The sequence below is a fragment of the Sitophilus oryzae genome, unplaced genomic scaffold (genome assembly GCF_002938485.1).
Source record: "Sitophilus oryzae breed Bouriz unplaced genomic scaffold, Soryzae_2.0 scaffold_1515_pilon_pilon, whole genome shotgun sequence".
Taxonomy (NCBI): domain Eukaryota; kingdom Metazoa; phylum Arthropoda; class Insecta; order Coleoptera; family Curculionidae; genus Sitophilus; species Sitophilus oryzae.
This window is the reverse complement of record NW_022146187.1, coordinates 1416031-1441096: the sequence shown is the minus strand read 5'-3', so window position 1 is coordinate 1441096 and position 25066 is coordinate 1416031. Positions and strand designations below refer to the sequence as shown.

General features: G+C 33.2%; 2 protein-coding genes across 2 annotated transcripts in view; one reads left to right on the top strand and one right to left on the bottom strand.

Moving 5' to 3' along the window:
• The window catches only part of LOC115878493 (SNF-related serine/threonine-protein kinase), a 103231-nt gene that overhangs the window by 52601 nt on the left and 25564 nt on the right, over positions 1-25066 (bottom strand). The window contains exon 2 of the mRNA XM_030895026.1: positions 14473-14548. The gene's annotated coding sequence lies outside the window, so the exon portion shown is untranslated. The remainder of the gene's footprint in view (positions 1-14472; positions 14549-25066) is intronic.
• LOC115878506 lies at positions 3606-4130 on the top strand. The gene has a single exon (XM_030895042.1). It carries the CDS (start codon positions 3606-3608, stop codon positions 4128-4130), a length of 525 nt encoding a protein of 174 aa, XP_030750902.1.

Here is a 25066-nt window from a genome sequence, read left to right as displayed (position 1 = left end):
TAAAAACCAACTGAAATAGAGAAGGCGACATTGCCATATCTCAAATTTGCGCCTATCTACTTAGTTTGATTTGCAGAAAAGGTGACTTTAAAACCTTCACCGGATATCAATAAATCTCAATTTCTTAATTAAATTAATAGTTTATTTTTAAAGAAGCATACGTAATAATATGTTATTAACAAGAGGATATATGCGTTACTATTAAAGGACATGTTTACTGTTTAATGTGCTGAAACGTCTAGAACTATTGGCAACGTCGCTGCTAGTCTTCCAGAATGAAATGAGCTGTCCGTCCCCTTGGTCCGTCCCACCACCCCTCGCGACGGTCCTTGGTCCGTTATAGCGTACTACGTTTAGCTTACGGTGTGTTTGAAGTCGGAATCAAGTCCGAAGTGAATTTTTCAGTGTTTTTCAGTAGTTTTTGCTTTTGTTTAACGTACTTTTGAATCTGCGATTTTTCAATATGGTACGACAATGTCAAATGTCTGGAAAAATAAGCTCAAATTACCCGAATTTGTCTTTTCACAGGTAGGTATTGTTTCCGCCGCCCCGTAATCGCCGTACATAGGCGTCCCACAAGGGAGCCTCTCACAATTAAAATAATTTCTAATTATATTTGTTGAATTTTGAGCTATTAAAACAAGAACGTAGTAGCCGGTAATTGAATTATAATTCGTCTCAATTACTACTTAACTGTTGTAGATCATAACAAATTTGAATATAAACGTTGCATTTGAAACTTTATTATAAGCCAGAAAGTGACATTTTTTTTCTTAAAATTGCGTCATATTTTGGTCATTATATACGATATTCTAAAGGATTTTTGCTCAACAAATAAACAAAGGTGTTTACCCACCCTTTTTTACATTTTATTGCATTATTATATCTGCCCCTTCGGCTTCGTTTAAACAATTTTTTACCACCGTACAAATACCTCTTCCTAGAGTTATTTGTACGGTGTGCTTAGTTTTTTTTTTTAAATGGGACGAACTGTAAATAATGAGTGACAGAGTGACCCAGGCCTCCAAAAAAGCTTTTTACCTATTACGTTTTAGGTTTGCAATTTTTATTTCAATTTTTTACATAAGATGGGGGCCATTGTAACGCACATTTTCAAAATATTTTTGTCAACATACAGGATGATTCTCGGGGTGATTTAAACCCCATACATATGCTTAATACAGTTCATGAAGATTGGGACATTTAACTAAAATTTGATTGTCTGATGAAGCTACCTTTAAAAGTAATGGATTTGTAAATAAACGTAATATTCATTATTATGCGACAGAAATCCCATACTGTAGCACACAGATTTGATACTTTTAATGATAAATGCCTTCTATTGAGAGACTAAAAGGTAATTGCCTCGTCTCAGAGCCATCATAGTACAAGAAGAAGACCGAAAGTCAAATTTTGTCTTATATTTTCAAAAAAACACAATTTTCTCATTAAATATTGATTTTAGGTATAGGAAGTTATTAATAATACAAGATTAAACAACTATTACATAGTACTTTACAGGAAGCTATCGATTGCGAACTAACTAAATCGTTACTAATTACTAATTTTAAAAAGTTCTTTTAAGATCAAAAAGGTAAAACTAAAACCTAAATTATCATTTGAGATTAAATGTTGCCTATTCTAAACAAGAAAAATTTATTTATAAGTTTTATAACATCTCTAATTAAATTTGGACGAAAATAATATTTCTGTTTGCTGTAGGTCATTTTCTCAGGGAAAATACGTAAATAAAAATGACTTTTTAAGCCAAAAAAAGTCAAAAAGAGAAGTTATTCTAAAAAAGGACTGCCCTTTCCAAAAAAGGACAGGTGGCAACCCTAGGTATTTCTGGAATGGAAATTTAATGGCAAATCTACAACTTTAGTTTGAAAATATGTTCCGGCCACCTATGTTTACAAAAATGTCTAAAATGTGCTTTTTTTTCAGAATATGGAGGCAATGGTCTCCATATTCTGAAAAAAAAAACTGAAAGAAAAGTCACCAACCACAAACCTAATATAGAACTGTTTCGGAAGCCTGAGTCACCCTGTAAATATTCAAAAGTAACTGAAAGTTTATATAGAATTAACTGAAAGTTTAAATTGAAAATCGACGTTGGAGCGATTTTCGAAAACTACCTACTAACGTTTCATAAGTATATGTGGGATATTAATTATATTATTATATTAGACCTTATAACGAAACTCATCTGACGAAAAAGTGTTAATGTAGTATATTAATATGGAGTAAACATTTTACTAATTACTTTACTTTTACTTTACTAATTAAATTCGTTCCAAAAAACGATACGCCACTGGCCATTAGAACAATCCAAATGCGCCTAGTTGCCGGGGTCGGAAATTTTAGACTTCTCTGTCTCTTCTGTCCTTGTTTGACACATTGGAATGTTTGATACACTACCAACGAGTATTTATGAATGAGATGTTCGGTCTATATTTATTTCTTTGGTTTTATATATCTTACATTTAATATAATAAAGTACAATTTTCCCTTATAATTATATTTCCAAAAAAAAAATTTCCGGACTTGTAATTCTGGACTCCCTACTTGAAAAACGTATATGTAGAGGTGGGAATTCTAGTTTCTTAGGAGGAACTAGTTCCTTAGTTCTAGTTTCAAAGGAATAGTTCCTTTGAACCAGGCCTTTAGTACACTTTAGTTCCCGACTAACATTGACATCCCGATTGCTTGCTCATGGGTTTCATTAGTCATAACTATTAACAATATGATCTGTATAATTTTTATAATATAAATTGTACACAATATAATGAGACGTGTAATTGCATATGTTTAAAATATTTTTATATGTTTAAAACATATGCAATTACACGCTGTTTCACGAGAAAAAACTTTTGATTTTTAAATGGAACCCTCGGTATTTTTTTACTTTATTCGATAGAAAACGACACTCGTATTGAAAAAATGAAAACTCGTATTTTAAATCTCATTCTAGAGTGCCATGGCTGTGTTAAAAACACTAACACTTTTTAACCAAGAAGCCTCAGAAAAATAGATATGATCGTCTATTGTTTTCGTTACTTGTTCTGGTCGATTGAAAGATGTCCAAATCGTAAATTTAATCATAACTCAGTTTTTCAAATGGAGCGGGGTTAGCTTATTAGCATATAGCAAATAATCTGCTACGCAGATGATCTGGCTGTATTAACCACAGCTGAAACCTCCGACGGAATGATACGCAAAACTGAAGGGGCTTTACATTATATATACTGGTGGATGAATCAAAACCAGTTGGAAGTTGCGCCGGAGAAAACAACAGCTATTCTTCTAAACCGGAAAACAAAGATAGGTGGTATACAATTTAAAGTCGGTGGAGAAGTACGTTAAACCAACTAATACAGTCAAATACCTCGGAATAACACTAGATAGAGGGCTAACTTACAGTCAACATGTAAAAGATGCTTGCGGAAAAGCAAACAGAACTGTCAACTTGTGGACTACTTCCGAACCTAAAAAAAGTTCTTGCGGTATCAACGCAAAATATAATTCTATACGGCGCTCCTGTATGGGTCGAGGCACTAAAATTCCAACGGACGAAAAATATATTGCTTTCCACACAGAGAAAAATGGCCCTAAGGATCTGTTCAGCGTATCGTACGATGTCAACAGATGCCGTGTTGGTTATAGCTGGGCTGATCCCGGTGCATTTAGCAGCTGAGAAAAAGCGAGAGTTATATGTCAAAGCAGAGATTAACGATGAGGTGAAAAAACAGCAACGACAAGGTACCTATCAAAAATGGCAAGAGGAATGGGATACATCTGACAATAGAAAGTTAATACACAACGTGGAGGACTGGACAAGTAGGAAACACGGAGACGTGGACTATTACATTACGCAGTTTCTTTCCGGGCATGGAGTCTTCATGGACTTTTTGCACAGAATAAAGAAAATACCAAATGGCAACTGCATGTACTGCGACGAAATCGACGATGCCGAGCATACGTTGTTCTGCTGTCCAAGATGGGAAAACGGAAGGTCTGCCTTACTGTCTAAAACTAGCGAAATATGGGGAAAGGTAGGGGCATTTATGAAAGAAATAATAATAGAGAAAGTAAAGGATGAAAAGGCAAGAAATGCGGAAGTATCCTAAAAATAAATAGGATAGAATATAGATAAAAAAAATTACATAGATAAGATATAAACCCCAAGATCACGTATGAACCCGAAGTAATGCCATGCGGCGGTTCCGGGTAAGGGGAGAGGAAGAGCTGACTCCTCGGAGGTGGACTTTTTTAGTGGGTAACAATTCGACTATCACACTGTTTGGAGTTCGTCTCTATGATCGTCTCTCTCGAGATGGTGATGGGAACGAACATCAATCGCCTATAAAAGGTTTTTTACCCTCCCCTCAAAAAAAAAATCTTATTAGCATGTTTGTAAAAAGCATTTTTTACTAATAATTTCGTACCACACACTTGGTATTTCGAGTCAGATTGTCATTACATTTATGGCCATGACATTTTAAATTGAATTTTAAAATGCAACATTTTAATTGAAAATGTCAAAAGTTGACATATCATAATATATAATTCTATTTAAAATGTCATTTTCTATAAAATGAAGTAAAAAATATATAAACCAAACCAAACCAAACCAATCCTATTATGTCATATACTAACATACCAACTTTCGTTTTTTTATCTAAAAAAATAAAAAAGTTATAGGGATGAGAACCTTTTCAGAAACACCCGGTATATACCAAATATCCGAATATTTGTGACAAATATCCCAATGTCCAGAGTCGTCTTAAAATTGGCTCCGGACTATACGTCAAATGTTCTCCAACGTTGGTTCCATTGTTGGTGGCAATATTCGCTCCAAATATTTGTGGCTGGAACGTTGGTCAACAATGCCTCTAGACAATGGATCTAACATTGGAACCAACGTTTCGTTCAAACCTCTGTTAATGACAACTCTTGTAAAATTCATAATAGAGAACGATGCTATATACAATGCAGCTTCCATTATTTGGAGTTGTCTTGTGCACTCTTTTTTGTTGACACAAATGGAAACAAAAGTATGTTGCAGAAAGTGGTGGATGGTGTCTCTTAATCGATGCCATTTATTTTTTTTTTGACTGGATACTTTTTAACTAAACATGGTAGATATGTTACTATATAGACCAGTCGACAAGTGGTTTTAGGTAGAAATAATTAGGGGCAAGATGCAATAACACTTATTCTCTTTGTTTTGCTTTGTTGAATGCTCTAAATTTGCACGGTCTATCGATCCCGGATTTGGCCGCCATATTGGAAAATCCTGTCAAATTATGACATTTTTATGTTTTTTTTTTAAATAACTCGGTCTGGGTGCACTGTACAGGGTGGGTCAAATTCGACGCTTTTAAATGGAAACACCCTTTTCTATGGGAGATAGACAAAAACTAATATCGGTGTCTGGAGCTCAATTTTTGTCAAAAACATGATGGTGAAAACCGCATATCGATATCTGTTACCGTTTCGGAGTTACGGGGTGTTTTTCAAAAATATGCATTTTTAACCAATCGCTGTAACTTTTTTGCTATGAAAAATTTTGTATTTTTATGAAAACATTTCCAAAGCACCTTTTTACGTAGAATTTAATGGTTTAAGTATAATTTTTTTAAAATTAATAATTTAAAAATTATCAACAGAAAATTTTATTTTTTATATGGGACACCCTGTATATTTTTAATTCACTGAAAAGAATTTAAAATTACCTTTCCAAAAATATAACACACTTGATATTTTGCTCGATTCCTCTTCGATATATAGAGTATATAAAAATTTGCCCGCTTTAAATAAGTAGGCTTTGAACGGCACCGGCTATAATGCAAAAAATTCAAGCTGTGAGCATCAATTAAAATGATAATATTTGTTATGAGAGATGCAGAATTTTATAACAATTTAAGATATATTTAACCAACATCAACACATTTAACTGTATCTAATAACAATAAAAATAAATAGCAAACCCAGACATGAGATTTTGCTACAGGTGTTCGACATATCGACCGTCTTCTGTTATGGACAGACGGGGCAGTTTTTGAACATTTCTCGCGGAATTCATTAACTCAGTAGGGTGAAAGATACCCTCTCATAACTGCTAAGTATTTCTAATTCTTGTCTAGATTATACGGAATAAGGAACCTTTATTCTTCCGCAAATATATCCATAGGATTAGATCCATGGGCACTAAGTCAGGCGGCCTCGACGGCCAACGGTTGGGGACCTTGGTTAGCTATTCAATTATTCTTGAAATTGTCTGCAAAAATTTGCTGATAACTTCAGCGTTCAGACGCGGTGCGTCGTCTTGCTGGAAAAATATGTTTTCGAGTTCCATTAAGGGGATATCATCAATAAGGGGTCCAAAGCCTACTAGTTAAAAGTGGAGAACTTTTAAAAATTCTGTATTTCGAAGGGGATTGTAACAAAATATCAAGTGTGCTATATTTTTGGAAAGGTAATTTTAAATTCTTTACAGTTAATTAAAAATATAGATGGTGTCCCAAATAAAAAATTAATTTTTCTGTTGATAACTCTTAAATTATTAATTTTAAAAAAATTATACTTAAACCATTAAATTCTATGTAAAAAGGTGCTATGGAAATGTTTTCATAGAAATACAAAATTTTCCATAGCAAAAAAGTTACAGAGATTTGTTAAAAATGCACATTTTTGAAAAACACCCCGTAACTCCGAAATGGTAAAAGATATTGATGTGCGGTTTTCACCATCATGTTTTTCAAGAAAATTGAGCTCCAGACACCGATATTAGTTTTCGTCTATCTCCTATAGAAAAGGGTGTTTCCGTTTAAAAGCGTCGAATTTGACCCACCCTGTACAGAAAATTTGCAAGAGACCAAAAAGAAAGCTATTTAAATTCTCTACAAAGGTCCTATTCACCGATTTCGTGCATGAACAGGTTAACGGGATAGGCGCTTTATTTACAAAGCATATATTTTCTAGTGGTTCATTTAATATGAGACACTGATTCTATGTAAATTTGAATAATTTGCCAGTACAAATTTGTGTTTTTCTTGTGCTCGTTTCCACACCACCTGGCGGCAGAGCACTCGGTGTACTTTTTTTAAGTGATTTCCCCTATAGGCCTAATCCACTGTCTTGCCCTTGCAAATGTTCTATTTTTATATCCATATGACATGATATGCTTTATAAGTATTATGTATTTTCACCGTCTGCTTTTTTTGACGTAGAAGGTTTGGACTCATCAATATATTCTTCATCAAATTGTTCATCTGGTTCTTGTTCAATATCTATGTCTTCGATATTTTCGTTGGTCAGTAATTCTTCTAATCGAGAATCGATTTCTTCGTCGTCTCCTGGATCTTCTAGGGTTATTTCAGAATTTGAACACGTTCTTTCCTGGCGCGAACCGCACACTACCGAACAGTGTAATCCTGCTTTTCTGCAGCTGCAGGCTGCGTTGCAACCTCGGTTGCAACCTTTTATGCATTTACAAGAAATCATCTTCAATAACTCTCGGGGAGCGGCGTCTTGCAGCATAGGAATCGGTATATAAATCCATTGGACGATTGCTTCCAACCCAAGTCAGTGGATATTTTTTCGTTACCGTACCATTTTTGGACTTGTAGGTATGTACGAAATGAGTGCATGCGAGCCGCATCTTCGATTGGAGAAAGGGATGCAAGATTAAATAAACTCTTTGTTATAGATTGCGCAAAAAATCGATGTCTATAGATGTATAGTGATGTATCATCGCTCTTTGACCCATAAAGTGCAAGAAGAAATTGAATTCCAACTTTGGCAATGCTTTCTGGGGTTGCATTGGGGTATCTAAAACAGTAAATGGCAGTTTTCAAACTTGTCTAATTTCTTAGAACCTTAAGGAACTTCATTTTATCCTGCCTGTAAATCGCTGAAGTGGTGTCGCACCCACTAAATGCATGTAAAAACAAAATGTTTTCTTTCACAGCCGTGTCCAATATTGATGCAGAGGGTGATTAGAATAATGAAACAGCGCACATTAAGATGTATTTAAAAATAAGCTTTAGATGTTAATTGCTCTTTAGAACTGATAAGTTTACGAGAATAATTAATAGAACCTTTTTTGTAGAGAATTTAATTTGCTTAATTTTTGGTTACCTGCATTTTTTTTTCTACAATGCACCCAGACCGAGATACTTTAAAAAATCCATAAAAATGTAGTTTTTATATCGACTTTTTCAAAATGGCGGCCAAATCCGGGATCCACAGACCGTGCAAATTCAATATATCATTCAGCACATCAAAACAAAGAAAATAGAAAATAAATCAGCTTGCCCCTAATTATTTCCACCTAGGCCTATTTAAAACGACGGCGACGCACGGTGGAAAGACCCAATATAAAATGTTGGACATTGACTTAAAAATAAAATTTTAAATTAAATAATTTTGGTAGAAGATTTGAATTACTTAAAGTCCAGACCGTTATATTTTATTCAACTCAAAAAAATATTTTTAATTATATGTCTGTTTGAAAAGTTTCAAATGAAGATATTACACTGACTTAATTATGGTATTCATTTCTTGTGAAACAACCTAGTTTTATAAAAACTGGCAAAGACATTAATAATTTTTTTTAACCATACATATTAGTGCAAACGATTATTTTCACTTTAAAATAAAAGATATATATAGTCACAAAAGTTTGGGAGAACAATTGTATATAAGAGGCACATAAACATTTTTTGCTGCTAAATACTATATTTAGTAGCAAAAAAATGTGTATGTAGAAAAATCAAAAAATGGCCAAAGTTGGCCAAGACTTTATATATATATATATATCACAAGGTAGATTAAGCCTTTCTAATAACGAAACTAATTTAACATCTTGCCCCAGCTTGCCCCCCTCTAAAAATTTCCATTTAATATATTACTAATACATGCAACACTAAAATCAAAAACCTTTTCAATTCCAATAAATTAATTTAAAATTTTTAGAGTCAAATTATCTTTATTTTTTTATAAATTTATTAATATTTAATTATTAATTGGATAAATACAAAATGACGCTAAAATCAAAAACAGATACAGGGTGCTACAAATATATGGAAAACTTATAAACTATTGGAAAAAGAAAGAGGGTTAAAGTGCAGTGTTGAGGTTTTTTGTTTGTAATAAAAATATTCTAGTGCGTTGATTTACTGTTATATTCTTTGCTTATAATAAAGTTATTGTACAGGGTGTCGCACTAAGAATAGCTCTCGGCTATATCTCGGAAAGTATTAGCCGTGAGGCTTGCAGAAAAAAATATTCATAACTAAAGAGACCATGAGAAAATGCTGGAATTTATTTTCAAATTTGTAGAATGGCCGATATAGGGCGCAACTGCTATAAAAAAATAAGAAAATGGAGTTTTTACACAACTTTGCCTAGATAAGGGGTACTATAAATAATAGCTTCATAATCTTCAGTAAATTTTGAATATTTTTTGTTAGAACCATTTTCCCCTATCTGCCAAAATAAAGTGGTGGGGGAAGGTTAGATCTGTTTTTATTTAAATATTAATAATTCCGGACTGGATGGACGGAATTCAACTAACGGGGGCTCATTTAAAAGACCGTTTCTTACTCTATATTATACTATATAAACAATAATAGTAAGCTTTTGAACGTAGATGCTAGGGGGCGCTGTCTTACAAATTAACAAACATTGCGCGTTTTTTCAAAAAAAAAAAATGCGATGGTATATGTAATTTTAGCTGATAGTAAAGAGTAATGAAAGCTTAAAAAGTCAGTGAAAACCGCATCTTGATATCTTCTTTCAAATTGAAGATATTAGCAAAATTATATTAAATAGGAAAATATATGTAAGCCCTTAATTACCATACCTATTTTTACAACACGGTATCAGTAGTCTTAGATTTCAGTGGTAAAATCTAAAGTTATTTCTTTTTAAAAGGATCAAAACTAAAACATTCCACAACAGTTTGGCAAAGTTTATAAGCATTTAAAAATTGTAAGATTTTTCCAAAACATACTATATTTTTAGGTCACCCTGTAGATGGTTTGTAATGAGCCTACCACTTTCTTTCATTAAAATTTAAAATTGTTCTGTTTATACATTATTACAGTATATAAAAATCATTTTTTCATCTTTTGGATTAAAAGTGTTGAGAAGAAAACCTCATGTCCAACCGCTCCCATAAGCTCGTTCCACTGTGCGACGTACCGACTGGCCTATACGCTCAATAGTCGAATTCGGGCAATGCCCGAAAAAAATACGCAAATCTAGTTTTGAGCAAGGAATATTTCCCAAACCCGAAAAACCAACTAACCAATGAATTAACACCCTCCAAATAACCACGCTAACCAACTCGCCAAATAACTAAACCAATCCAACTAAAAAGAGTGAAACCAATGCAATCAAATCACACTATAAGCAAAAAAAAAATCGAATTAAATTAATTTTTCGGGTTTGGGAAATATTCCTTGCTCAAAACTAGATTTCATTTTTTTGACTGTATTTTTCTCGGGTATTGCCCGAATTCGACTATTGAGCGTAATAGATATAAACTTCTGGGCATAAAACCATCACTCCTAACAAACAAAAAATAATAATGTGATTTTTCCATGACAGTGACATTAAAAAAGCAATACATTATTCACAAGTGTGTTGGTGACGACCAAAAGCCATTGAGATGAGCCAAAAACCAAACTATCGAGAGAAAATACAACTTGACGATAAAGTGGTATTCAAGTTCCTTACTTTGTAAAATTAAACATTCAATAAGGCATTTCAAACCTTCGCCAAAATAACAACCTTTTGTTGTCCCTTGTATAATAGACAAATGTATGAGGTCAAAGGTAGACAACATACAAGGATATTTTCCACAACAACTTAAAGGGGATTAACATGCAGAATGAGTGGGAAGAAGCAGCAAACAATAGAACGCAATGGAGAAAAATTGTAAACTCAGTTAACAGCGACAACCAAAAAGCGACACCAAAAAGCGACCACCAAAGCGACAACAAACAACCAAAAAGTAAAGAGGCGGAAAAGTAAACAGCGACAACCAAAAAGTAAAGAGGCAACAAAGCAATGCGATTTTTGAATGTCCGGAGTGCAGTAGAGAGATAACATCACGTATCGGGCTTTTTCAGTAACAATAAAGCTCATGAAAGAAAACACCTTGCCATCTTCTGATGCGTGTCAAATACTCGTCAGCGCGTAATAGCAGTAGCAGTAGTACTAAATGTATGAGGACAATTTTTTATTGGAAGAGGCTAAAAAGTCAAATCATTTAGCTACAAATTGTTTAAAAACGGCCGAGACTAGAAAAAATACTGAACTTAAAAATTAAAATTTTATGGTGTCCTTTTTTCCTGATGTCGGTCGGTGTAGTTTTCGCACTATAAGTAGAGTATGTTTTAGAAAATTACGATTGTGTCCGTTCAACTGTTTCTTGTATCTAATTACTTCCGACGGGAGGAACTCGCGTTCCACTATTAACTATCGTCACACGTGTAACTTCCGCCGGGCACGTGAGGAGAAGAGATAGGGGAAAGAGGTCTATAGGTCTAAAAATAGCAACAATCCGCAATTGATAGTCGACACAGTGCGTGTCGCTCGTCCACTAAGCGGGAATAGGCATCGCTTTCCACCCAAGCCTTATCTTCCGTAAAAATCGCCTAGAAAGGGCGCCAATTGCAAAATACACCGCAATATTTCAGGCCTTTAACAAAATATCGAAGGTCGTGGATGGGGAAAATATTGTCAGATTTTTCCAGTTGGCGTGTGACCTTGATATTTATAATAGTAGTGTTATAAAAATATATGTGATTTTATGTGTAAAAAAATGAGTTCGAACATAATACATCTAAATCGGTTCCAATATCCGAACTATGAATATATAATATACCGGGTATTGTTCAAATGGGGCTCACTCCTATAACTTTTTTATTTTTTGAGATAAAAAAAAACGAGATTTGGTATGTTAGTATAGGACATAAATCAGGATTGACACTGTATAGGAATATACAGGGTGATCCGAACTGTAGTCCGGAAACTTCAGCAGCATATTCTGCAGATAAAAATATGTAAAAAAGTTCCTATAAATGCTTAGTTTCGGAGATACAGGGTGTAGAAGTTTCATTTTTATTTCAATTGTTTTCAAATAATTTATGATGTAACGTCAATATTTGAATGAAAATTGGTGTTAGGGAGTTTTTTGACATGATAAATTTTATTTTGATATCAATATGACTCCTATTTGTAGATGGTGCCACCTACATAGTTTTTTAACTGGTTGAAGGGCTTTTCATCCGTACCTGTATAAAACTACTGAGTAAAAAATATATATTAACGACGTTTTTACGAGTAATGGTTCTCGAGATATAGATATAGATATATAGAGATAATCGAAATTATCAATACCTGTCATCATTGATATTGTTGATTGTACATGTTGACTAAATAGTTATTCGACTGAAATCAAAAATTTGAAATTTTTATGTGCCAAAGTTCAACAGAAATTGTGTTATCACCATTTTTTTACAGAAAAATTTACGATTAATTTAAAAAAAATTCTCAAATTTATTATTTCAGTCAAATAACTGTCTACTCAACGTGTTCAATAATGACATGTATTTCCAATCTAAATATTTTGAGAACGGTTGCTCGTAGCGATTTTTACCAAGAGACATTTTTTACGTAAAAAGTTAAGGAAATGTATATTTTTTCGATCCTATTTTCTTTGAATGTTCGTTTACATTCATTAATAAAAGCAAATTCGATCAAACCAGTTTATAAACTTTCAACCCATGTACCTACGTCATTGAAACAGCAGATAGACTTCAACTTTCCATGCCTTTCATACATATTGTTTTCCGTTATCATTTTTTTCTATCGTTTTCAATATTCAAATATATGTAAACAAACGAAAGGAAACGATATAATTTATGCGCCAATTACCTTGTTTAGTTTATCCTCGTTAGAACAACTAGTTAAATGGCAATTTAATGTAGTCCACTTTCACTCGATTAAATTAGTTATTAATAACTTTGATTGGTAAGTTTCTTCGGCGCCAATAGTATACGGGGTGACAATTTAAAAACTAACCATAGAAAATATCTTTTATTGTAAGAGATATTCTCGATTACTAGTTTTCAAATTATCACCCTATAAGTATAAAGTAGGTATGCATAAAATGCATTTTTCACCGTTATTTATTCAGCGTTTGTTTCTGTTAGTTTACGGTACTAAAATTGTTGGTATTGTGCCAAATGCCTAAAGTAAAGTATTCTACAACAGCGCTAATAACAAACCAATTCAACAACAATGTATAGCGACATTAATACATACATATAAATTTTATGCTGCATTTTTGATTTTTACTACATTTGTATATATTGCAGTCAAATTAGTTAGAAAAAAGTCAATCTAGAGTTTTGAAAATTATCTTATACTGTTTCTTCGCATTTAGGTTGATTGTTACATTTATAGTTGATTGATTGCACAGCCATACAAAAAATAAAAAGTGGTCTATGCTTTTTACCAAACCGTCATATCCTATAGTTGAAAAATACTATAGGATATGATTATTTGGTAAAAAGCATAGATCATTATTTAGACATATGAGATGTCATTCTATTCAGAGTGTTATTTTCTATCGAATAAAGTAAAAAATGCCGAGGGTGCCTTTTAAAAATCAAAAGTTGTAGTCATTTTCACAACTCCTGATCAATGAGTGCGCCGAGACGACAACCATTTGTGCCATAAACTTTGGTACAACTGATATTAGAGATGGAGAACTACCCTCTGTAACACCGTCTCAAATACTGCCCCTGGGACTGTATGATGAGTGATAACTCAAGAAAGGGAGACAAAATAGTAAGTTCGCGGTGATTAACCCCCCCTCCCACTCATGCTATATATCCATTGGAGTGTTTCAAATTCGACTCTCACCACTGGTGGGCCATAGAAACGATAAAAGGGCAAACAACAATACAACAATACAAACAAAAAAATACAACAAAGCATAGATAGTAACAAATTAGAGAAAAGTTGCGTGTTGATGAACCCAATGATAATTCTTTTCATAATTCTACTTATCTCTTAGTATTTACAAAAAAATGATGGGACAACCGAGTGAACTTTATACGAGTTTATTTAAACAGCCCAAAAAATAAATACGTTATAAAAAATTATTTATTGCTTAAAAAAGTGAAACTACCATCACAAAATTACTTATTGAAATTTTCAATAGAGAGAATTAGAAAGTAAAAATAATCCATTTTTTACTCTTTAGTAATAGCAGATAAACAAATTATACATACTGGACTTGAATATAATCTGATACTTTGTTCTTATCTCGTTAATTGAACATGATATGTTAATCTCAACCGGTATGATGTTTTGACACCTTTTATCCTGTTATCTTTCCTGCAATAATAGATACATAGTTTCAATAAGCACCGCCTATTTACTTACCGTTTATTGTTGTCCTAAATCTGACGACTTCCCCCTTTATATTACGTAGTAACGGATTGCCTCCATTTCGAAATTCCTGCAACAAAACGAGATAATATTTAGAAAAAATCGCTCATGCGAATATTTATTTTGATTTATCTAAAACCACCTTGGGCTAAATATTCATATTTAGAAATCGTTTGTTTTTGAAACAAAACGAGAGAATAAATAATAATAAAACATATATTTTTATAGAACGACTTAAGTATTTTGTTTTCGTTTTTTGACTGTCATTAATTTTAAAGATCAATTTCAAAGATAACTCAAATATAAAATACAATATCAAAAATAGGGTTTATTAAATGTTTTAACATTATTATTCAAAATATACAGGATTTCTAGTTTCTTCTGGCAAGATTTTAATTGTCTGTGTTTGAAAAGCTTATTTAAAAAGATCTTTAGGTCACAGTTGAGGGTTGGTTTGGTGTTACACAGCAAAATTTGGTGTTACACCTTTTTGGTGTTAGCACCTTTGGTTAGCACCTTTGGTGTTACACAGCAAAATAAAACACTAAATCACCACAATACACCAAAACACTTTTACTTTTACACTGGACAATTTTGAGTTTATAATCATCTGCTGATGATGCTAACATGGTTAGCGAAACGCGCGTCCAGTGTAAAAGTAAAAGTGTTTTGGTGTATTGTGGTGATTTAGTGTTTTATTTTGCTTTTGATCTTTAGGTCATCGTGAAAACCAGATCCCCAAACATAGAATGTAAAAAATGCCAAGCCTCGCAACACAATTCTTCCACTATAAAAAGTTGTGAAAGCTCATGTAAAACCAAGTCAATTTATTTTATTTAGTGTCTCTTTAAGCACCTATTCTACAATTGTTATAAATTGTTAGTATGTATAATAATAATATAATATTAGTCATCTTTATTTCTGTAATAATTATAATGATTTTTGATAATTGGCAATTATTGCACAGCATCATAATTATAAAAGAATAATCTACCATCTCGATTACTAAGTAAATCTAAACAGTGCCCTTAAAAATAAAGTTTTTTTAATTAGAATAGTACATTATCATATCATGTAATTGTTGCAATTGATTATACTTAAGTTTTTACTCCTGACATTTTCGCATTTATTACTACTTTTCAAAGATAATTAGAACATGCCAATTTTATCAATTTAATTTAGCGGTTTCAGTAACGTACCTGTATTTTAGTTATTCAATAATTGTCAATCGTCAAGTTGCAAAATCCGACTTATCCATTTTTTTTTAAAATTGCCTAATTACATATTAATAGTGGAACCTGAAATCTACATAAACATAGTCCCACACTACAGCAAAAGTCACTTATTCCTATATAAAATTCACTACAAATTTCGTTACTGCAGCAAAATCCGTCTTATCCACTTATGTTTTTTTTATTGTCATTATTGTGACAAATTCACCATTTTTTCATAGACTTTTTACACAAGTAGATATAATATTACTATTGACGTTTTATCGATTTCAGATCCTCTACCTAATTTTCAGGAATTATCAATATTTCAAAGATTCCACTCAATGGACACGTTTTTTGTAAAATATCGTATTATACATTTGCTAAAACAGATGTTTCAATTTATCTCGAAACAACGTTTTTGGGATAAGGCGGGTTTTGCAACTTGACCTCTCAATTATACAGGGTGGCGCCTCTCATACGCCGCGGAAGCTCCAAGGAGAACGGTAGTTTATATCGAAATGAAATTTTGGCAGCATATCTAGGTTAACTGAAAGCATTTTATAAAAATATATATAATTATACAGGGTGTCCCCAAAAAAAGTTACACATCAAAGTTGTGTTTTTTCTAATGGAACACCCTATATATTAATTGCTTTTCGGATTCTAGGATAAAAATAAAGGTAAGTTTTATTAAAGAAGCATATACCTAAAATTTAAGAATTTTGACATATTTCACATTTTGTGAAAACGAAGAGTAAATTTTAAATTTCTATAACAGATACCTAAATTTTAGTTGACCAACAATAGCCTGATATTTAATTACAGTAACCATTGTATGTTAAACCAAATTGAAATTTGAGCCGAAAAGTTATACAGGGTGAAACAAAATTTATATGGAACATTAGTCACTTTTAAAAGCAAGTTACTCCTTTATTTTAAATTGAATACCCAATATATTATTCCGGTGTTCAATGGGGAATTTATATATCTTCAAAATATTATTAAAGTTGCCTACCCCTCAGTTAAAGATTTTTCCTAGATATTTTTATTTTTATTATTTTGCATCAATAGATCTTTATTATTTGCAAAAATATAGGGGGGTGGCTGTGATATACCTTTTGTTAGTTTAACAAAAATTAAAGAATGTAGAGTAAAATACTCAACGGTAATAAAAAAAGATACACGATTAAAACATATTTTAATTAATACAGAATTAACACTAGATATAAACCTATAATTATGTGACAAAAATTAACTAGATGAAATCAAATGCTCAAAATGCTTCCTTTCCTGTTAACTGCATAAAATGATTGTTTTTTCAAAAGGATCTTTTCATTTTAAAAGGCATATGAGGAGTTCTGCCTCAAAAGCAGCTACAATAATTTCTCTCATGTTGTCGACAATAGTTGGTCGAGTTTTGTAAACACTGTCTTTAACATATCCTCATAAAAAAATCCAGACTAGATAAAATCAGAAGCTTTTAAGTATTCTATTAATTGGCGAATGCACACTGCATTCATCAATTAATAGAATCATATCAATTCTCTCTCATGTAGGATAAGTTTGCATTTTCAGCAAATCTGAGAATTTTTTTTGTTTTAACTGACACAAAATGATAACTAGTTATTAAAGTTGGACTAATTAGACAGCTGTCTTGAAGTAACGTCAGACATATCACAGCCATGTAGATTTAATTAATCAAATAATAAAGATCTACTCAGATGAAATCATGTAAATGAAAATATCTAGGAAAATCTTTGTATGGGGGGTAGGCAACCTTAATAGTATTTTGAAGAGAGATGAATTCTCCATTGAATATCGGAATAATATACTGGATGTTCCATTTAAAATAAAAGAGTAACATGCTTTTAAAGGTGACCAATGTTCAATATTAATTTTGTCTCACCCTGTATAACTTTTTGGATCAAGTTTTAATTTGATTTAAAGTACAATAGTTAATTTAACTACATATTAGGCTATACTGGGTAAATTCCAATTTAGGTAGCTTTTATTGTAATTTAAAAAATTGTTCTTTATTTTTAGAAAATGTTAAATATGTCAAAAACCTTACATTTTAGTCACATACTTCTCTTACAAAACTCACCTTTATTTTTCTCCCAGAATCCGAAAATCAATTAATATATAGGGTGTTCCGTTACAAAAAATATAACTTTGATATGTAACTTTTTTCGGGGACACCATGTAGAACTCTCTATATTTTTAAAACGTGCTCTGACTTAACCTACATATGCTCACAAAATTTCATTTCAATACAAACTGTCTCCTTGGAGCCTCCGCGGCGTATAAGAGGCGCCACCCTGTATTAACTTATTTTTTATTAGAAAAAATGTAAAGAACAACGCCAAAAAATAGATGTTCTCTGATTCACTGGATAAATCGGATAAATTCCATATTAACATTCATTAGTTTCGTTAATTTTGATGATATACCTCATCCCCGTCTATTCCTTAGTCTATTACTCAATTATAGGCAAACCGGGAGCAATATTAAATTATTTGTTAATAAAAAATCCACATTTTTGACGAACTATATTTTGAACCAAAATTTTATTATTTTTTTCTATAAGAAAACAATCGAATGGCGCTTGCATTGAGTCACAAAATGTTTCGGTGTATTGTAGTAAAAGCGCGTGCAACTTTCCATAGATACATAATTTCCGCTTTGGACGAAACGGAAAATTCCGATCCAGACGTCGTCGTACTACTCGCGCCGATCCACTTAAAATACCTCGTTTTACGCCAATAAAACGAGAAATATAAACATCGGAGTTGCTTAATGAACAGAGAGCGCCGTTCAATGGATTCCCGTGGGACGCGGTTGGCGGCGGGCGGCCAGGAATCCCGACCGACTCGCCGTCGTTTCGGGAACGAGCGGCAAAAATAGACGACGCGACGGGGATTACGCGGCCCGAATACCGACCGGAGCCAGGTCCAGCTAAAGCTCCGTCTACACGAAACATTTTACTTAAGTTTTGGCTGTCAGTTAAAACAAACCTGGTTTTGCATTGTTACCTGTTCAGTTTTATTTTAAAAATAGATGCAGTTTATCTTAAATTACTTAAAATTACTTCAACAGACGCAGACCTTTCAACAATCCAATTACGATTTGGCTGTAAAATCAACAGGAGAGCCAATATTTGGATATGTTATTGAGCGGCTTGAAATCGGAATTGAGGATCGGGCTTGCACATTTAGGCCCTACATTACGTCTTTAGGAAACATTAGGTCTCTACTACGTACTTGTACCAAAAAATAAAGTTTAGATGAAGTACAAAATCCAGATCTCCGGCATAAATTCCATAATATCGCCTATATGCACAAAACGACCATTTTTGAAAGATCGTTTAGTTACTCACATAGGTGGTCAAGGTCCTCACAAGGTAGTCAAACTAATGAATTTTAATATGCGATCAAGCGATCTCTGGAAACAAGAGGGGTGAACAGTACGATAATTCGCTGGTTTTGGGAAATGCTCTCAACACGGAAAGCAGAGGCTGGGATAGGTACCCAAACTGTAGTTTTTAAAACAACGCAAGGAACTCCACAAGGTGGAGTGACCTCTTCCCTACTGTGGAACTTGTTAGTGGATGAACTGCTAGACGAATTAACACTAGCGGGAATACACTGCATAGGGTATGCAGATGACATAGTCATGATTGCACGGGGGAGACATGAAAGACCCTGTGTGATATTATCCAACGAGCACTGCGCATCGCTGAAAGATGGTGTAGGACTGTCGGGCTGAGCATCAACTCAAACAAAGTAGTACCATTCACCAGAAAGCGAAGTCTGAAAAACTTAAAAAGAATCCAGCTAGGTGTAAAGGAAACACTGCCATCACAGGAAGTCAAATATCTGGGAATAACACTCGACAGTAAACTTGCCCAACAGTAATGGAGGTCATCCTAGACCTAACACCACTGCACATTGTCGTCGGTAATTATGCCAATGCGTCAAAGGTTAAATGGTCATTGACGAGGAGACTTACTGGGAGAATTTTCAGGTCAGTGACTTGGAACACCCTCAAAAAGAAAATTCCACTTCTCCCAGTAAATGGCATGCACCAAGAATTTACAACTTTGAGAAACACCGAAACACCGAGTAATAAAAAGGATTGGAAGAGAGAAAAGTTTGCTCGGCATGTAAGAGACCATACCATAACGTGGTACACTGATGCTTCTAAAAACCAAAGCAGGGACAGGGTTAGAAGTATTTGGGCCAAAAACTAAATACTCCGAATCAATGGGCACCTACTCCAGCATCCTTCAGGCAAAAATCTACGCTATCAAAAGATGCGTACAATTTATCTTATCAATTATCCAATAATCAAGCAGCACTAAACTCGATCAACTCAGTAACCATCAATTCGAAGTTGATCAAAGAAAACCTAGAGAAGAAAATTCTCAAAAAAAAATCACCAAGGGATAGAAGGCAATGAAAAAACAAATGATCTAGTTAGAAAAGGAGCGAACACTCCACTAACTGAACCAGAACCGTTCTGTTTTCTAAGCGGAAACCAACTAAAAGCGGAACTGAAGAACTTGGAAGACTCCATCCATAACCAGAAATAGGAGTCTTCCAACGGTCTAAGACACTCGAGAAAGTTGACAAACAACGACGAATGCAGATTTTCACTGGGTGCGCCGAGACGACGACAGATCGTGCTATGAACTTTGGTAAGGCTGATGTAGAGGATGGAGAGCTGGCCTCTGTGGATTTATAACTCGTTGTAACTCAAGAAAAGGGAACACGCAATAGATGATCTGTAAGGTCGCAATGATTAACTCCTCTCCTAAAGATTCTACATTCTACTCACATAGGTATATTATCAGTTATCATAACATATCCAGCTCTTTCTAATAATAGGTATTTCTATCAATCTAAAAAGCATCCCACCTAATAATTTCAGATTAGCAGCAAAATATTGAGATACCCTGTGGAATAGTATATATAGCAAAGTAAGACATTTAGAAACTGCTTGACGATAGCGTCAAGGTGCATTTTATCTTGATAGTTTCTTTTTTGGTCCATTCGTTTTTGAGGAAAATACTATCAAGTGAAATTGGTCTTCATCAACACACCTGATGAAATATAGCTTATTGTTGTTCTAATGTCACTGTTATGGAAAAATCGTGGTATTCTTATTGTTTCTTGGCAGTCCAGACGTTGATCTCTACCATCTTCAATTAAAGCATTAATAGCCAATACAACTTCTGGGCTTAAAATCATCTCTGCCAGAGTAACTGCAAACAAACAATAAACACTACTTCATAAGTGTGTTGTTGAAAACCAAAACAAAGGCACGCTTTTAATACTAAATTACTATCACTTGTTCAGTCTTCTTCAAAAGCGAATATCTCCAACAAAAAAAAGCTCTTAACCCCCCATACACCAGAAGTTTTGGCCTGCGGATAAAAACTTTGCGTTTGTGGGGCGGACCAAGTCTGTGGCAGGCCAAATCCGCAGACTTGATCTGTGAGATTAGATTGGTCTAAAAAACGAAAAAACGATGAAGTTTTGCTACGTGACAGGCCAAGTCCGCAGGGCGGATCTTCTGGTGTATGGGGGGTTATTGAGGTGAATCAAACAAAAATTATCGAAAAAGATTGCGTTAAAGCACCTTAATGATAAAGTGGTTTTTAAATCCCTTACTTTGTTAAACTATTTCACGGGGTGTTTCAAATTTTGGCGAAAACATAATTTTGTTTTGCCCCGTATTTTAGACAGATGGGGACTTTTTTAATTTGAAAAGAGATAGTTTGATAATAACGATAACTCAAATAATTTAGTTGTACAATTTTTTTTAAATAATCAAAATCGGCCTACTATGGCACTAGAACAAAATATATTGAACTTTAAAATACATGCATATTTTAAGGTGTCCATGTTTCGTGTCGAACAGTGTGGTTCCCATAGATTCCAAAAATTAGAAGTATCAAATTGCCTATATAAAAGTCTACAATCTGCAATCTTGAATCGTATGGAACAGCATCGATATCAACATGTTATTCTAAGTATATCGACGCCACGTAACACACTGTACATGTGTAATCAAAATGGAATGTTTATGTAATTAATTGCATACAAACTAAATAGAGAAACTAGTTAACTATTTCCTCGAAACCTTCCAAGTTCACAAAGAAACCTTACATCTGCAATTATTTCACAGTGAAAGCATTAGATTTAATTTATTCTGAATCGTTATATTTAACCTTAGCGTAAGCTATGTCCGGGAAATAAGCTGGAATCTATATGTATGATATATGAAATTGTGAGCACACTTAATGCGTTTATCTATTTTTGGATTGGTGCCCATAAAATTAACAGACACGTAAAGGCTACTACAGTTGTTTTTTCAATTCTTCATTCATAACTAACTGTATTAAACCTCACACGTCATTAACGTGAAAATATGTTTATCAATAACATACAGCGTGTTTACACAAATACGTTAGGAACCATTAGATGTTACCACAAATTATTATACGACTACAGTAAACTCTCGATTATCCGACTCTCTATTTTCCGATCGCTGGATTATCCGAACATTGCCTTCTATAGAACAGTCTCAGAACAATATTTATGACGTCACGCTAGGTAGATATTACGGATTAATAAATGTGTTGTAGAATACATGGAAACAGGGTGCAAAGATTTAAATCAACAGATTTTTTTAAATTTTAATCATGGATTTAAATTAAAAAAATCAACTTGTTTAAGATGTATTAATCGGTTTAAAACGTTCTATGTCTTCCGATGCCATCTCTCCATGCCCTGTCTGTCTCTCCATGCACCGTCTCCGAGAGCTCTTTCCTCCATACAAGTGTCAATCCTTTTCTGCCAACTTCTTCTCGGTCTACCCGGTTTTCTTCTTCCTGCAAGTTTCCAGTTTGGGATCCTTATTTCAGCTATTCTTTGGACATGCCAAAGACCGTACAATATGAGTTGTCTGTTCTTTATCTCGTCCACTATTGTATGTTTAACTTCCATAATCTCTCTTATGCGTTCATTAGATATTCGTACGAGTCTTTAGAGGTCGTCATTTTCTTGACAACTTCTTGATCTTGTCTTGATATTGTCTTGATTTCAAGACAAGATCAAGACAAGAAATGATTTTTGGTTTTCAAGACAAGACAAGAAATTACTTCTCAAGATCAAGATTTCTTGACAAGAAATCAAGAAAATCTTGAAATTTCTTGAAGATATAAAATAAAAAAGAAATACCAATTTACTTAGGTATTTGTATATTATATGAATGTCCATTAATTGATGAATAAAAAAATTATTAAGCAAAAAATATGTCGGATGTCCAATGTCCAAAGTAAGTACGTCCAAAGTCAGATGTCCAAAGTTGGCATACTGTGGGCCAAATTAAATTGGAACCTTTTTTAATGTCTAATAATTTTTTAAATTTCAAATGTTTTTTATATAATTTTTTGGATATGTTATGGCCTACGATATTAGAATAAAAAAAAACTTTGCAAAGAGGGTCTACTTCAGTGGCATACAGACTTTTTGAATTAACGTAAAACTTTTAAAATAAAAAAAAGAATACATTTTAATGTGCGCCACTGAAGTAGAGTAGCTTCTATCATTGTTGTTTTGACTGTTTTTATCTGTAGTAATATTATCACCGTCACTACTGTCAAAGTCACTCACAAATTAAACTTCTACGTCCAGGTGTCTGAGGTGTTAGGTATTCTGAACCAGATTCAATTACGAATGGCACAGATTTGCTGCTCAACGAACCATCACAATCACTCATTTTAATGTTAGATAATAATAATAATAATTAACAAAATTATGTAAATCTGATGATTTTGGCTACAGTAGTATAATGAGCCCAAAGTTTTTGAATTTTTTGAAAATTAGATGCCTGATCCTCGATTTTACGCATAAAGCATAAACATCACATTAACCAATCTCACCGCGACTTTTAAACAGGGGGTTTCCCTTTAATAAGCGAATTTTAAACGGGGGTTCCCCTTTTGTCAAGATATCAAGAAATTTCAAGATTTCTTGAATCAAGACAAGAAATCAACTCTCAAGAAATGGTCAAGACAAGATGTTTTTTTAATTCTTGAAAATATTTCAAGACAAGACAAGAAATTGCTTATCAAGACAAGATTTCTTGTCTTGCCGATCCCTACGAGTCTTGATTTGCCTGCTGCTCTCCTCCAAAAATCCATCTCTGTCGCTTCCAGCATTCGTTTTGTTGTTGTACGTCACAGCTGTACGTGGTTATACTCTTGATGATGGTATTATATATTAGTGTTTTGTTCCTGTTGTTTATGCTTCTGTCGCACAGTATACTATTTAATACCGTGATAGCATTCCTTCCAAGTTGGTTTCGTTCTTTAATTGCTGTATCTAACAGTCCATCATTTGTGATTTCCATACCCAAATATTTGTATTTTGTGCAGCACTTAATTTGTTTAAGAACTTGCTGATGTCAAGGCTGTTTTATATCTTTTTTGAAACAACTGTATGTTGGTCAAGCTAACTTCTTCCTTCTCTAATTTATGTTTTAACCGCATTTATTTCTCTAATTTATCTTTTAACTGTATTTATAAGCCGTATTTATATGTTTTGAGATAACTTGGAATAAAGTTTAGTGACAATAACGCTACTAGTTTAATTTTCGAACAATATTTTTATATTTTGCTGCAAATATTTGCCTAAAGACCTAATGAACTAATGTAATAAAAGACATGAGTACATGTATAATAAATGTTGATTACTAAAAAAAATGTGGATTAAGCCGTTTTTCTTTATGAATTTATTTGCAAAGTTAGTAGACCAATATTAATATTTAACTATTAATAAAGCAAATTTTGTAGCTTAAAACTTTTATTTTTATTTAGATACAAAATGAATTTAATAAAATAAATATAATTCAGCTCAAATTTACTAGTTTGTGGATTATAGGCCGTTTTGCGCTGGTAGCCTCATTTATTTTGGTTTGGTTTGGTTCGACTTATTGAAAGTATTTAGACGTTAGAACAGCCAATGTCTTAGAAAGAGATAGAATAAAGAAGTAACGCGTGATTTAATTTCTTAGACGTCGACCGCTGTCCTGCGCAATGATGCCAAATCTCAATTCAGAAAAGCACAAAAAATATTTCAATTGAAATGTCAAACAGAACTGTCAGAGTTCATGATGTCGATTCAGTGTTCAATGCATGAATACATAGCTCTGCTATGTTATTATGATATCATTGAATTTGAAGTTTGACTTTATGTAATGCTCTCTTATGTAATGTCAGCCTATCAGAACTTCAACGGTTTATTGAACATTTTAAACGTATTACCTGTTTAGGCGTATAAATTTTACATACTTGCTTTCAAACTAAA